This window comes from Panthera onca, chromosome B1 (genome assembly GCF_046562875.1).
Source record: "Panthera onca isolate mPanOnc1 chromosome B1, mPanOnc1 haplotype 2, whole genome shotgun sequence".
In the NCBI taxonomy this organism is placed as follows: Eukaryota; Metazoa; Chordata; class Mammalia; order Carnivora; family Felidae; genus Panthera; species Panthera onca.
The window spans coordinates 67,635,453-67,651,971 of NC_138342.1; the positions used below are offsets into that span (position 1 = coordinate 67,635,453).

Consider the following 16,519-nt stretch of genomic DNA (forward strand, 5'->3'; position numbering starts at 1 on the left):
CCTGAGGCAGGGTTCAAACTCACAAACCGTGAGATCATGACCTGAGCCGAAATCAAGAGTCCGATGCTCAACTGATTGAGCCACCCAGGCGCCAAGAGGAAAAAACATGTATTTTTATTTATTTATTTTGAGAGAAAGAGAGCAGAAGCAGGGAGGGGCAGAGAGAGGGGGAGACAGAAAATCCCAAGCAGGCTCTGCACGGTCAGCGCAGAGCCAAATGCAGGGCTCGAACCCGCGAACCGTGAGATCAAGACCTGAACTGAAATCAAGAGTCGGACACTTAACCGACTGAGCCACCCAGGCGCCCCTGGGGAAAAAGACATTTTTAAAGTTAAAGGATAAAACTTTATCTTCTGTTAGAAGGAAAGGCCACACAGTGCTTAAACTCCTTCATTTACTCCTTCATCCATTCACCCAACACTGATATGTGAGCAGAGGCTGTGTGCCTGGTCCTGGGGAGGCAGGGGTGTCATGGAAGAGGTCAGAGCCTCACAGAAAAGGCAGACTTTTACAAATCACTGTAATGACAGCAGGATTTGAGAAAAGTTCAGGGGGTGGGAAACAGAGGAGAGAGAAAAAGGCTACCATATGAAACCAGAGCCTTTGCAGGGAATGGAGGTGACACCAAAGAGGGAAAGTCAAGACAGAGGGTGAAGGAAGTCCCTGGAGTAGAGGTGTTGGCTGTCCGAGCAGCCAAGCCATCTTCTTCCTTCGAGCAGGGCCTGGATCTTGCTTGCCTCTTAATCCCCACTCCTTCTACCCCTACCACATGTGGCTTGGTGGCCAACCTTGAGTAATCCTCTGCCAATGACTGGCTTAACAAGGGACTTGGGACACAATCCTGCAAGTGAGACTGGAGGAGACATCAGGTGTGAGGTGCCCGGGAAAGATCTCTCTGTTGAGACATCAGGAAGGGACATCCTCTTTCTTCTTCTGTAGGACATTGTAACTCCATGTGCTGCCTGGCACTCTGGCAGCCATCTTGTAACCACGAGGAAAACTAAATTTGACATGGCCACTGTGGCAGAAATAAAACCTGCCCTTTGATGACAGGAGTGCCCTACCTCAGAAGTACCCTACCTCAGGATTTATTATCAGTTGAAATTAGAAATTTTCCTTATCATTTAAGCCACTTAAACTTGAGTTTTTGTGCTGTGGCCAAAAGCATCCTAACTGATCCGATTTACTTCATAATTTTGTGGAAGACAGCCCTCCCCTGAGGCCTCTTCACCTTTACCAGTTCATCTGTTAAATAGACAAGCTGAATCCCCAAGGGCTGTGCACAGAGCCTTCCTGTTATTTTTCCCCAGTTCTATTCATGAAAATAAAATTAATTTTCTAGCCCATGAATTAAACATTGCTTCTGCCGGCTGAAAGATTTTAGCAACAGCCTTTTGTTGGCAAGAGAAGCAGGATCCTGACATATTCTAAAATAAGCTACAAGGAGGCAGAAGGGGAGGAGGAGAGGGTGAGGGGAGGAGGCCATTAAAAGGAAGAAGGAAGAGCTGGCAAATCCCACTCACGTCCATCCGGCTCCTCTGGACATTCAGCCTGTGGCTGCACTTAAGGGTGCACTTCTCTAACTGTAGCGTGGAGATGAATCACCTGGACATCTTATTAAGAGGCAGGTCCTGGGGCACCTGAGTGGCTCAGTCGGTCCGACTTGAGCTCAGGTCATGATCTCACGGTTCATGGGTTCGAGCCCTGTGTCAGGCTCTGTGCTGACAGCCGAGAGCCTGGAGCCTGCTTCAGATTCTGTGTCTCCCTCTCTCTCTGCCCCTCCCCACTTGTGCTCGCTCTCTCTCTCTCTCAAAAATAAATAAACATTAAAAAAAAATTAAAAAGAAAAAGAGGCAGGTCCTGACTCAGTAGGTCCGGAATGGGGTCTGAACAGCTGTCTTTCTTTCTTTTTTTGAGAGTGAGGATATAAGTGAGTGAGGGACAGAGAGACAGAGAATCCCACGAAGGGCAGGGGGTGGTGGGGAGAAGCAGGGCTCACCCGACACGGTGCTCAGATTCACAAACCATGAGATCATGACCTGAGCCGAAGTCAGATGCTTAACTGACTGAGCCATCAGGGGCCCCAAAGACTTTATTTCTAACAAGCCCCTGGTGACCCTGCTGCTGGCCCACAGAGCCCTCTAACCTATCCTAGTAAGCTGCGAAATGGGGAGCAGGATGTCGGAAAGAGGACTAACCTGAAATGAGGGCTAGTGAGAACCAGCCGTTTAAACTCGCCTTCAAGGGAGAAAGTGAGGCAAGGACACCGTCCCCCACCCCCATACATATGCATCTTCCAGAAACAAGGAAGAGTAGAGAACAGGGAGGGGAGTGGAATATGGCATGCTGGGTCTGGTTTGCCTGTACTCTTGTACTCAGGCGTTTTCGTAAACGAGTCTCGGAACAGTACCTTTGAGTCTGTGAAATCAGATGCCCAGCCGAGATGTTATTCCTTGCCTCCCCTCAGCTCTGGACAGCCTGAGGGCCAGCCGTGCTCCACTGCCCACCTGCTCTAGGTGGCTGCCCCAGGGTCTTTCCTGGAAAACTTCAGACTCACTTATCCCACCGGCAAGTGTCTGGCCAAAAAATTTCACTCCAGACCATTCGATCATAGCAGGAATTGTTGGTGCATGTGATGGGCTGAGAGGAGAAGGCGAGAGTCAGGGAGAGGTTGAGGGCAGCCTCTCCACATGCCCCATCCTGCTAGTCCCCAGGAATCTTCCTTGCCCTGCATCTGGCCCCTGACCACCTCCAGCCTCACTGGACCATCAGGTCCTTGAACCGGCCTTCTCTGTCTCTCCCCACCCCCCCCCCCAATGCCATCTCACCCAAACCCCTCCACCAGCCAGCCCCAGCCTCGGGCCTCCTGCCAGGCTCAGTGCAGCCATCTCTTCCTGCGGGGAGCCTCCCCAGCTTCCCCAGGCCAGCACTCTGTAACTAATGCTGCCTTGGCATACGGTGCACCTGTCCGTCTCTCCAGTTGGCCTCTAAGTGCCATGAAGCCAGGGATAGAGCCAACGCCTGGTAGGTAATGGGTGAGTCATAAACATTATCCAGCAAGGGAATTAAATAATGGTTCTCAGCCCAGCTGTGCATCAGAAATATCCGAATGGAAATGAAGAGAAGGGCAGGGGAGGGGAGGGGAGGGGAGGAAGAAGCCAGGGCATCACTCCTAGAGATTCCAATTCAGTAGGTCTGGGTGAGGGCTGAGGCTTCCAAAAATTGCAAAGGATCCCCAAGTGATTCTGATGTGCAGCCTGTTTTGACAATCACTGGAATGGAAAAAAATGAATGAATTCGTGCATGGATGAGTATGTGACTGCATGTACAACTGTGAGGACCTCTCTCGTGGCCACTGGCACACATAATGAACGAAGGATGGGCATTTCTGGGGGGGGACACAGCTGGTACCTATTGTGGGGCCACCACCCCATTACCTGACGAAATAAAATCAGAGGCAACAGCCTTGACCCCATGACCAAGGCTTTCTGACAATGAGGGTGCTGGAACAAGGCCCAGCCTCCAAAGGATGAGCTAAACAGAGGGAAGGAGAGAAGGGAAGCAGTAAGGGAATGTGGGCCCAGGCACAGGGATAACATTTCCTCTGTGCTGCTTGCAGGCCAAGTTCTTTTTTTCTTTTTCTTTTTCTTTTTGTTTTTTTTTTAACTCCAGTAGTTAATATACAACGTTATATTAGTTTCAGGTACACAATATAGTGAGTCAACACTTTCTTTTTTAAAAATTTTTAATGTTTATTTATTTTTGAGAGAGAGAGAGAGAGAGAGAGAGAGAGGCAGAGAGAGAAGGGGACAGAGGATCCAAAGCAGGCTCCAGGCTCCAAGCTATCAGCTAGCCCGACGTGGGGCTCAAACCCACAAACTGTGAGATCATGACAGGCACCCCTGATTCAACACTTTCACACATCACCCTGTGCTCATCACAGGTCAGGCCAAGTTCTTTACTGCATTGTTTCATTTCCCTCCAGCTGCAATACTGTTGACCTAGTAATTAACCTCACTGCTCACCTGGGGACACTAAGGTTCGGGAAGGTAGTCATCTGCCCAAGGCTGAACTTGGGAGGCTTTTTTCTTTAAGTTTATTTATTTATTTTTAGGGCTGGTAGGAGCAGAGAGAGAGAGGGAAAGAGAGAAAGAATCCCAAGCAGGCTCTGCACTGTCAGCACAGAGCACAACGCAGGGCTTGAACCCACAAACTGTGAGATCATGAGCTGAGCACAAACTAAAAGTCAGACACTCAACCAACTGAGCCATCCAGGTGCCCCTGGGGGCTGGGTTTTGATCCCAGACCCTCACTCCAAAGCCCATACTCTTAACCTCAGGGCTAAGAAACCATACATGAGACAGCAGGGACAGGTAGACTGCATGCCAGAAACTAAAGAATGTCAAAATACACACTCATTGAGAATAATGTCACCCAAAGACATCACTGTGTTTTGCGAAATCCTAACCATGGCTATGTCATCCTTTTGTAAATCGATCAATGGCTTTTTCAGGCAATTATTATAATTTTATATCATACACAAAACTAGACAAGGCAAGAACAAAAATGTTACAGCAAGGTCATGATGGAACATTTGGATTTAAAGGCTGTGCCTTGGAGCGCTTGGGTGGCTCAGTGGGTTAAGCATCCCACTTCGGCTTAGGTCATGATCTCGCAGTTCATGGGTTTGAGCCCCGCATCAGACTCTGTGCTGACAGCTCGGAGCCTGGAGCCTGCTTTGGAATCTGTGTCTCCCTCTCTCTCTGCTCCTCCCCTCCTTGTGCGCTCGATCTCTCTCTCTCTCTCTCTCTCTCTCTCTCTCTCAAAAATAAACATTAAAACAACTTTAAAATAAATAAATAAAGGATGTGCTTTTTACATTTGAGCCCCAAGTGCTCCAAGTCCTAGACAAACGATGAAGCCAGTGCAGATTTCATGACACAGGCCCCCATCGTGGGAGGTAATAACAGCAGGCAGCACTGAGTGTCTACTCTCTGGCAGGCACTTTCCTGTGTGCCCCAGTTCTGAAAACAACTTTCAGCTCAGTATCACCACCCCCCTTTCACAGACAAGGAAGCCGAGGCTCACAAACTGGAAGGGGACATGTATGAGGCTGAACTAGGGGCAGCACATTCATTCCAGCCCTGGTTTCTACTCTGTAGCACTCTTTCTCATTTCCAGATCACAGTACAGTCTGCAGGGACCTTGACCAGCTTTAGAAAAAACTGAGTTAATAATGTTAACCTCAAACCTATATTTATACTTGGCGGGACTATTAAGCCAGCAAAAGCAGACTCTCTTCTCTCCTGTTTTGCTGCACGCCAGCCTTGGGTAAGGCTCTTAGAGCTTGCCCATTTATTAAAAATGCAACAGTTGCAACAATGGGCTGGGAATTACAGATTTAAAAAAAGGAAGATTCTTTTTCGTTTTTCGTTTTTTAGTAGTTTAATTGAGCATTAAAGTTTTTTGTTTTTGTTTTTGGTTTTTTTTTTAACATGACTCAAGAAGACCGGGATGGGAGGAAAAAAAAACACAAGTCAAAACTGAGACTTGTTAGAGATTTAGAAATGATTGGGCTGTGCTCAAAAAACCCTAAAGAAAACACCAAAGACCAGGTGAGTTGTCAGCTAAACAAAAAGATTCTTATCTACAGAATAGTGACCTTTTGGAGGAAAATAGAAGGAAGACAGAATCAAAGAGAAGGGAATGGGGGAGGGAGGAAAGACTAGAAGGGATGTGTTCATTTCTCTTTGGGAATTTTGAGAAAGAACCTTTGTTTCCAAAGCCAAAGCACTCTTTTCCATACAAGAGAGGCAACAAAACCAAGTTCTGTGCCAGCATTGCAGAATTCATTGTGCTGTAGGAGGACCTTTTTCCCTTCTATTAAAGAAAAAGAGCCAATATCAGGACCAATAATAATGGCAGCTAATAATTATTGAACACCAACCAAGAGCAAGGTACCATGCTATGATTTACACGCCTCTCAAATTTAGAGCAAGAGGTATTAATATACCCATTTTACAGGTGTGAAAACTGGAGTTTAGAGATGTTAATTTGTCCAAGGTCATGTAGCTGGTAAGTAGGAAAGCAAGGATTCTTGCTCAGATATGTCTCTCTCTCCGGAGACACACTCCCCCTAGAAAATATGGAGGCAAGCCAGAAGTCTGAAGTCACACCTTCTTGGGGCTCTGTGACAACTGTAGGGACTTGATAGAAAAAGAAGCACAACCCAACAAAGACATCAAGAGGATCCCAAGTCCTGGAGTGAGGTTACTCAATGCCTGACAGAAGACAGCCCATCTTTGGGCAAGTCTCGGAATTGCACAGAATTTGATTGGTGGACCAGCAGTCTCCAAACCCCAGCCTCTCCCAATGCTCCCCGCGCCCGGAGTGCTTTGTTAATCCCTGCCCCCTCCCAGCTTTCCCCCCCCCCCCCGCCCCGCCCCATAGGTTAGCTTCCTCCCCATAGGCTAAACCCCACTTCAGAGAGTCCAGAAGCTCCAGCAAGGGCACCAGGGAATCCGGAATAGCCTCAATGGTTTGCCCCAGGACTGGATGGAGGAAGGGAGCAGGGTTACAGGGCTAATTACTGTTCGCATGCCTCATACTTCCACTGAAGTTGTCCCAAGAGGACACAAAAGCTATGATGTCACCATGAAACACACTTAGGGGACTCAGTGACACTTAGAGAGAAACCAGAAAACTCCCTGACATTTCTGGAAACCAACAGCAGAATGCCCGGAGACAGGCGAAGCCAAAGCCTTCTGGAAAGGAGCCCGGGAGTCTTAATACCATGACTCCTGCCACTCACTCTTCTGTCCCACTCATGTTGGGACTCAGGGCATGGACTAACTGCGCCTTTGGCCAAAAACTCTCAAAGCAGGCACTTTTGTGAGCTCAGCCCTGCAGGTGAAGATTTTTCTCCAACTCAGTTGGAGTTTGTGTTCTGTCCTTGAATCAACTTGTTAACTCATCCCTCAGGACCTGTGGCACCAAGAGCATTCTGTTCTGGTAGGCTGCCCACTTAGGAAACTGCAAGGAGAAGAAGGGAAACAACTTGCTCTGGTCCCAAGGAAAGTCATAAAAGGGTAGGGGGCTAGGCAACAGAGGAGGCTGGGCAGGATAACTGGATGGACCTTTCATGGAGGACATTCTCCCACTCCACAAATCACGCTGCACACCTAACACACAGTCTCTGCTGGGTGCATTGCATCAATGCCTCTTGTTCCCAGGGCAACCTCACCTGGGATGAAGGGTGGCAAGCAATGGATGGGCTAAGCCAATTTCCTTGACAACTTAGGTCCCTGAAGCAGATGAGCAGCCCGTTAGTGCATGAACTCAGTCCTAAAGCTGGATAGAGCCAGTAGCAGAAGTGGGTGAAACAGGGTATCCAGTGGGGGAAATTTGTGGCTCAAGACCCCAGGGCTTTCACTGAAAATAACCCTATCTATCATAGTGATCAGCACAACAAATCTTAGCTCATCTCTGTCTCTCCTTCTTCTCTCACAAAATGTCCATCAGATAAGATTCATTTGTTTAGAATGTTTCTAAGTCAAAATTTTGGACTGTGAAACCACAACAGCCACCACTATATGCTCTTTTTTTCTTTTCTTTCTCTCTCCCCCCCATCCTTCTCTCTCCCTCACTCCCTCCTTCTCTTTTTCTTTCTGTTTCTCTCTCTCTCTCTCTCTCTCTCTCTCTCTCTCTTTCTAGTGATGCAATGAAGCACAGGTAGGGAGAGAATCAAGATTCAGAGAACCGAGCTGATGAAAGGTAGCTAAGGCAGAAGACAATGCAGGAAGGTACAAGAATGGGGTTGGCAACATCACCCACAGAGGGAAACCAGATTCCTGCAGTGTGTTGGCTTTTCTGGGGAAGCTGAAGGAGTTTGGGGCTGAGGGAGGCATCTTCCGGCCAAGGTCGTTCAGAAACAAAGATTCTGTCTTCACTACAGAGAAGAGCCTAGAAAAGGCAGAAGTGACTTGGCAAGCCTGGAGAGAAGGCCATGTCCTTGTGGCTCCTGGTGGGGTGCCAGGGTCAGCAGGCCTTGGGGGCTGTAGGGGGTAGAGCCTGTGGGTCCTCCGGAGCTCCGGGTATGTAAGGAAATGTTTTAAGTGCTCACTTCTCTCTGAGCTCTCTCTGACACTGCAGCTGTTAAGACTAAGCTTTAATCCCCTGGAGGCAGGTGGACTCTGAAGTCCAATGGCACAATCTGAACCACTGGAAAGGGAGAGAGGAGCTCCACAGAGGCTCTGGGGCTGTAAGGGCTTTAAATGGCAGTGGGGGGGGTATGTTCACGAAGCAATGGCTGAGCATCTTACAATCTAGTCACTTGGAGATAAGGGATGAAGGAGGATAGAGAATTAAACCAATACATGATCACAAAGATGATGGTGGAAAGGACACAGAACTGAGGAGGTACAGGGTGCCTGGGTGGCTCAGTTGGTTAAGCATCCAATTCTTATTTCAGCTCAGGTCATGATCTCATGGGGTTGAGGTCTAACCCCCAGTCCAGCTGAGCATGGCGCCTGCTTGTGATTCTCTCTCTCCCTCTCTCTTCTGCCCTTCCCCTGCTTGCTCACTTTAGAAAGAAAGAAAGAAAGAAAGAAAGAAAGAAAGAAAGAAAGAAAGAGAGAGAAAGAAAGAAAGAAAGAAAGAAAGAAAGAAAGAAAGAAAGAAAAAGAAGGAACTGAGGAGGTGCACTGACTGGGGAAGGCATGAGCAGGGGGTTGCCAAGGGCTTTTACTGAACTTCAAAAGGCTTCATGGAGCATCTGGCTGGCTCAGTTGGAGTAAGTGGCTCTTGACCCCTGGTAGTGAGTTTGAGGGCGTGCATTGGGTGTGGAGCTTACTTAAAGGGGGGAGAAAAGGCTCCATGGATTGCCAAAGACCCCCCTCTCACCATCCCTCTCTCAGTCACACCCCCTAAGAGTTACACCATTCTAGATGGGTTCACTTCCAACAGGGGCTATAGGGTTTCAAGGGAAGGCTTGCAACCAGAGTGGCCCTTTATCAAGCTCGGCATCTGAAGCTGGCACTGTACCAAATAAGCTTTGCAGAAAGAAGTCTTCTTATTTTCTTCCTTCCTTTTCCCCTCTGGAAATAAAAGCAGGTTGTGCTTCTCCTGCCCCTGATCCTTGGAGATGCCCGAAATGGGAGCTGAAAGGGCTTCTTGGATAACTTCATCAAGTTCTCAGCCTGGGATATCAATGCCTGCACCTTCTGTCCTGGCTATTGCCCCTGAGGTGATTGAAGTCAAAACCCATTACTGGGGCCAGAGGGGTCTGCCAGGTGGTTCAGAGGCCAGCAACTTGGGTCGTGTAAGGCAGGCACTGAGTTTCAGGGGCCCAGGAGATCAAGGAGTGGGTGGGTGACCAGGTCCACTCTTGGGCTCCCTCCCCTGCCAACAAGGACGGGGTGGGGGGGGGGGGGTTGGCTAGGAAGAACCGCGGTGGGAGAGTCACAGATGCGGCGATAGCCCCGCACCTGCCAGAATAAGACAGGGCCTGGAGGAGGCTCTCCCCAGCCACAGTTAGAGCTCTGTGCTGGCGACAGAGCGATCTCGCCAAGGTCTCGGTTTGCTCGCCAAGAAACTTCTGGGACCGTGTAAGTGCAACTGGACATAGCAGATCACGGAGGGGGCAGAGGCAGGAGCCTTGCGGGGACAGGAGGGAAACTGGTTTCATCCATCTCACGCGCGAGAATCAAGACCGTTCCTATGCCGGGTCTCTCCACCTTCCTCCACTCCCTTTCTTGTCCTTAACTCGGCCCCAAGGTCCGCGGCCCGCGGAGGAGACTGAGAACCTGAAAGGCGGCAGATAGGAGGACCCCAGGGACCAGCACGGACGACACAACAATCCCGCCCGTCTTCCCTCCCCGGAAGCCTCGGCCAGCCGGCGCCCAGCACGTCCCTCGGCGCGCCTCTGCACCCAGCGGTGGACCGACCGGACCCCGGGTCCCTCCCGCTCTCCAACCAAGAGTCGGCAAATGCGCCTACTTAGCCAGACAGCGGAGAAGGGAGAAGTTGCAAAGACCTGGACTGAGACAGCAGCCCGTCCCAAGGGCCGACCACTGCAGGGCAAAGGGGCCGGGCGCGTGGGGGAAGCGAGCGGAGTGCGGACAGGGCTCCCCGCACCACCGGCAGCGGAGCGGCGGCCGGGAACTCCGCGCGCCCCGCCGTGGCCTCGCCACGGCGCCCGGGGCACAGGGGGCGCCGGCGGGACTTACCCCAGAGCAGGGTGAGCAGCTTGGCTTTGGGGATAAGGGCCAGGGAGTACACGGCCCCCAAGTGGAGCAGGCTCATCAGGACGACGTTCCTCCAGACGATCTGCCGCTGCCCGCGCCCGCCCAGTCTCTGCGGGTCGCCGCCGCCCTCCGAGACTTCGATCCTCGCACGGATCTCTTCCTTGGCGTTGCGGAAGGGGACCTGCCTCGCGTCGGCGGCCGGGCCGGGCATGGCTGGGGAGAGGTGGGCGCCCGAGGCAGAGGCAGCGGCAGCGGCAGCAGGCAGGCGCTTGGCCGGCGCGGAGCTCTCCGGTGGGGGCGGGGGCTTCTGCCTTTTGGGGTTGGGGAGGGGTGGTCTCTGCACTCCCGTCCCCGCCTTCCCGGCCCTTCTCTGGTTCCTGCCCTCTTCTTCGGGCGCTCAGCGGGGACTAAGGATGCCAATCTGGGCGCCCGGCATCTGTTGCTGGCGAATCACCGCGGCGGCTGCTGGGGCCAAACTCCGCTGCGAGGAAGAGGAGGCGAGCGCAGGGGGCGGGAGGGGGCGCGGAGTTGGGGGAGGGCGCGCGGAGAGGGAGCGGGAGGGAGCCCTCCGAGGGAGTCGAGGAAGGAAGACCTGCATAGCTACAGCCAATCAGGACGGCTTGTGGGGCTCTTAAAGAGGAAGGCGCCCTCCTGGCCTCGGCTGCCCCGGGCTCCCGTGAGCGCTACGGGCGGGCGCGCGGGGCAGGCGCTTGGCCCCTCCGCCCGAGGGTGGGGGCATGTGGCTCCCCCGCCAGGGAGCCTGCAGCGCGGCTCACGGCACTTTTGTCGTTTTTGTGTGCTTCTCCAGTTCCAAAAAATACCTTTCCCTTTTGAAAATACGTTGTTTTGTTTTGTTTTGTTTTTTTTGAAGCCACAGTTCACTGGTGTTGGCGGATTTAAAATACTTGCCTGGGGTCGCAACACAGGTTAAGGCCATATCCGAGATGAGAATCAGAAGCGCACGCGTCTGCAGGTTCAACTGGCTCCTTGGGCCAGTGGAGGGATGGAGGCAGCTGCTCAACTTTTAACAGGCAGCCGCAACCAGACACACAGTAGGTACTCAATTAGTGCCTTTTAGATGATACGTGATTTAGTAGCACCAGTGCCCTGTCCACCGCGCAGCCCATCCGCGGCGGAGTTCTGCTTACGGCTAACTCTGGACTAATCAGCGACCTTCCGGACTCCGCTGATGGAACAGTACCGTAAAGTCAGCACCGTTGTGAACGGGGCTTTAGAAAAATCACCCAGAACGTTCCAAGGAAAATTACCCCGAGAAAAATTTGTGTTTGTTCATTCCTCTCTCGCAGACAATTCAGAGCTGTTCAGAGGGAGCCCTAATTGCACAGAAATGCTGACGGGGTGAGCTGGTCGTGTTCTAAGCAGGTGAGACTGCACTTGTGGTAGCCGAAGAAAAAGCGCTCAGGACTGGAAATCAGGGGCTCTGAGTTCTAGTTCTGAGTCGTGTGACCCGGCTTGGCTTTCCAGACACAAATTTTCTTACCCGGGAAACAGAACTAATGTTTACTCTTTCTTCCAGCTTGCAATTCTATGAATGTGAGTTTGAAGGAGTACCATTATGTTGACAAATAAGGCTGATTTTTGGGTTACCCATCCTTTCCAAGATTCCAGGAGAGGGGGAAAAAATTACAAAGAACTGGCTGCATGAAAGGGCCATACAAGAGCATCTTTCTGTTAGCAGACCTGAAACAGTCCAATCAGCCAGGTTACAATAACGTCTGATTTATGGGGCGCCTGGGTGGCTCCGTCGGTTGAGTGTCAGACTTTGGCTCAGGTCATGATCTCACAGTTGAAGAGATCGAGCCCCACGTTGGGCTCTGTGCTGACAGCTCAGAGCCTTGAGCCTGCTTTGGATCTGTGTCTCCTTCTCTCTGCCCCTCCCCGCTCACGCTCTGTCTCCCTCTCAAAAATAAACATTAAAAAAATACCATCTGATTTAAAACTGTATGTGGCAGTGGAATTGGGACCCCTGAGGGGTGTTATGGTGGTGCTTCAGATGGAGCTGATACTTTAGAATGAAAGGAAATTAGCCTGGAAACTGGATAAATGTTGACATTATATAATGACTAGTGAGACAATAGAACATGAAACTAGAGGGTATAGACTTCATTATCCTGCTCAACCTGGGCTTTATAATGAACCACTTTTCTTCACATGTGCCTGCTCCTCCCCACTCCCATTAGACCCATATACTCCCTGCAGGTCTCTAATTCGGACTGTCCTTTCTCTCAGGGATGGACTAGTTGCTTGGCCAAAAATCTCTGGGTTATCGTAATGACTCACCCCACACACGCTCTGACCACTCGATCATTTGTGTGGGATTTATTGGGCACCTGCTACGTGCTGGGACTAGTGGACACTGGGGATACAAGGATGAATAAGCTGTCCCTGCTCTAAAGGAGCTCCTCATCTAGGGGGGAAGACAGAGCAAACAAATGTAACCTCTTGGCTATGACCTTCAAAGGGCAGGAAGATCCAGTCCATTATCTGGAAAAAAAGTTATTTTATATCAAGCATACACAACAAGAGTCTGGGGGGGGGGGGGGTGGGGAGGCAGCAAAACAGTTATTTAACCCCTGGGTACATTATCTGTTAGATAAGCTACTCTATCTTGAATCTGTCTTGAATGAACATCTTCCTCTCTTCCCTCCAAAGGCTTAGCCTGGGTTGGGCCACTCCTTTCAGCAGGTTGGACTCAGGCTGGATAAGGGAATGATTGTATGTGTTGGGGGGAGGGGCAAGTGCCCATGAGGTCTTTCAGACCTCAGAAGGATGACTGAAGAAAAATGGTTCTTCCCTATCTAATCTCAGAGTGAAACCTCTACAGATATAAGATATACTCTTGCTAATATCAACTTTCCCCTGTAGCATATTATGCTATCAGGGCTAGTGTCTCTTTTCTTAGCTTCTGGTCAAGACCCCAGACATGGGTGAGTGTTCATTTCATCCCTTAATGGGGGCAAATGGGATAGTAACCTTTATCCTGTCAAACAAATAATTACCAAAAAATGTGGTAAGAGCCCTAATAGTGGTATATATAAGGCAAAGTGGAGGTACAAAGGAAGGAAGAGGTAGGGGGAAAGGAGAAAGGGTGATATCTTGAGTAAGGATTTTTTAACTTGGATATTTAAAGTTTTTTTTTTTTTAATTGTGGTCAAATATGCATAAATCCCAGCATTTTTAAATGTTCAGTTCAGTAGTGTTAAATATATAATAAAATAAATATATACATCTCTAGACCTTTTTCAACTTTGCAAAACTGAAAGTCATGCACATGAAAACAATTCCCCATTTCTCCCTCTCCCTAGCCCAGCAATCATCATTGGATTTTGTGTTTCTATAAGTTTGACTACTCTAGATACCTCATATAAGTGGAATCATACAGTGTTTGACTTTTTGTGTGACTGGCTTATTTCCCTTAGCACCATGTCTTTAAGGTTCATCCATGTTGTAAAATGTGTCAGAATTCCCTTCCTTTTCAGGGCCAGATAATATCCCATTGTATGTATTTACCACATTTTGCTTATCCATTCGTCTATGATGGGCACTTGGGGTTGCTTCCACCTTTTGGCTCTTGTGAATAATGCTACTACGAACATAGGTGTGCAACTATCTCTTTGAAACTCTGCTTTCAATGCTTTTGGATCTATATCCAGAAGTAGTATTGGTGGATTTAATGGTAATTTTATTTTCAATTTTGGGGGGAGCTCCATACTGTTTCCCATAACAGCAGCACCATTTACATTCCCACCAACAATGTGCAAGAGTTTTCATTTCTCTACATCCTCACTGATGCTTGTCATTTTTGTTGGGTTTCCTTTGTTTTTTGGATTTTTTTTTTTTTTTTTTTTAGATTACAGCCATTATTCTAATGGATTTGAGCTGACATATCATTGTAGTTTTGATTTGCATTTCCCTAATAGTGATGTTGAGCATCTTTTCATGGGCTTGTTGGCCATTTGTATGGCATCTTTGGAGAAATGTCTATTCTAATCCTTTGATCAGGTTTTTTGTTGGCGTTCAGTTACAGGAGTTCTTTTTACACTCTGCATATTAACCCCTTATTAGATAAATGGTTTGGAAATATTTTCTCCCATTCCATAGGTTGCCTTTTCACTGTCGATTGTGTCCTTTGATGCACAGAAGTTTTAAATTTTGATGTAGTCCAATGAGCCTTTTTTACTTTTGTTACCTGTGCTCTTGGTGTCGTATCTAAGAAATCATTGCCAAATCCAATGTCATGAAGCTTTCCCCCTGTTTTCTTCAAAGACTTTTTTAGTTACTTCATACATTTAGGTCTTTGATCCATTTGGAGTTAATTTTTGTACCTAGTATAAGATAAGGGTTCAACTTCATTCTTTTGCATGTAGATATTCAGTTTTCTAAACACCGTGTGTTAAAGGGACTCTCCTTTTCTTTCCCTGAATGGTCTTGGCACCCTTACGGAAGAACATTTGACCATACACTTGAGGGTTTATTTCTGGACTCTATTCTATTCCACTGGTCTGCAGGTGTGTCTTTATGCCAGTACCACATTGTTTTGATTACTGTAGCTTTATAATACATTTTGAAATCAAGAAGCATAAAACTGCCAACTTTTTTCTTCTGTTTCAAGATTCTTTTGGACATTTTGGATCTGTTAAGATTCCATATACATTTAGGATGGATTTTTCTATTTCTGCAAAAAATTCCACTGGGATTTTGATAAAGATTGCAATATATCTGAAGATCACTTTGGTTAGTATTGACACCTTAACAGTATTAAGTCTCTAATCCCAACACTTGAGATCTCTTTCTATGTGTCTTCTTTAATTTCTCTCAGCAACTTTTTGTAGTTTTCAGTGTATAAATCTTTTGCCCCCTTAGTTAAATTTGCCAAGAAAGGATCTTCAAGGAGTGCTCTGTAATAGAAATATAATACACACCACAAATTCCAGCCACATGTATAAATTTAATTTTTCTAGTAGCCACATTAAAAAAGTAGAAAAAATAAATTTTAGTAGTTTGTTTAACCCAATCTATCCAAAATATTATCTTTTCATCGTGTAGTCTATATAAAATTATTAAGACTTCTATACTTTTTCCCACACTGTACCTTCAAAATCCATTGTTTATTATTATGGCAGATGTTATTATAACATGTTAATTCGGGTTACCACATATCAAGTGCTTAATAGCCATGTGTGGCTCCTGGCTACCATCTCATAGAGCAGAGTTTTGAAGAATAAGTAGTTTATCAGACAAATAAATGGCAGAGGACATTCCAGGTAGAGAAAATGGTGCAAGCGAAAGCTTTTGCATTTGGCATTTAGGGACGTGTCTGAAATATCTGAGGTGAAAGTAGGGAAACAGTAGGAGATGAAGTTGAAATGCCATGCAGTGGGCAGCACATGAAGGTAGGTGGGTTTCATGAATGTCATGCCAAAAGAGCTATGTGGTAGGTGAGGGGAGACATGGGAAAGCTTTATGAAGCATAATAATGTGATCAAATTTGTATTATAGAAAGACCACTCTAGAAGAGGTGTGGAGAATGACGTGATTGGAGGTAGAGAGAGGTAGGACTGAAGGCAAGGGGACCGGTTAGGGCACTGTTTTAAGAGTCTGGTCAAGTGATGATGAGGGTCTGAAGTAAGGCAAAGGCACAGATTCTGGAGAAGAGGTTATGGAGAGGAGGGATAAATCCAAAGAAACTAAAATGGAAGAACCAGCAGGCTTCATGCTTGATTGAACATGAAGGGGAGGAATAAAAAATACTGGATCCTTTTTGGCTCTCTGGATTTGGTATTCAAGTGAAAGACAGGGTCACTTATTGAGATATTAAATCTGTGCTTATATTTTTTGTAAAATAATACACTTAATAATACTTAATAATACTCAATAATAATACCTACTTTATAGTATTCTTGTGGCAACTAAAGGTTAGAACAGAGCCTGGCAGGTAGTAAGGAATCCATAAATATTAATCATCAGCATCACCATAATCATCTAATCATTTTTTGAGATTGGGACTGAAGAAGCAGGAGCAAGTTAAAAAAAGGAAAAAAAAGGTCCCGTGTTGTCAGACATCCAAAAAGAATGTTCAGTAGGTTGTTGAATACATAGGCCTGGAGCCCAGCGAAGATGTAGGCTGGAGAGAACATCTTAGTCATAACTGAGTAGAGTAAAATCTAGCCGTGGAAGCAGTTGCCCTGGGAAGGTAGGAAGGATTCTGGGTAGAATTCTAGTGAAGTGCTATTCATGAGAATGGCAAAGAAAAG

At 47.8% G+C, this 16,519-nt stretch overlaps 1 protein-coding gene across 1 annotated transcript in view; it reads right to left on the reverse strand.

The window, feature by feature from the left end:
* The window catches only part of SCD5 (stearoyl-CoA desaturase 5), a 156,582-nt gene extending 145,820 nt beyond the window's left edge, over window positions 1–10,762 (reverse strand). The window contains exon 1 of the mRNA XM_060654753.3: window positions 10,227–10,762. Within this exon, the coding sequence (XP_060510736.1) occupies window positions 10,227–10,455 (229 nt within the window). The 5' untranslated portion in view covers window positions 10,456–10,762. The remainder of the gene's footprint in view (window positions 1–10,226) is intronic.
* Between the last annotated feature and the right edge of the window lie 5,757 nt (window positions 10,763–16,519).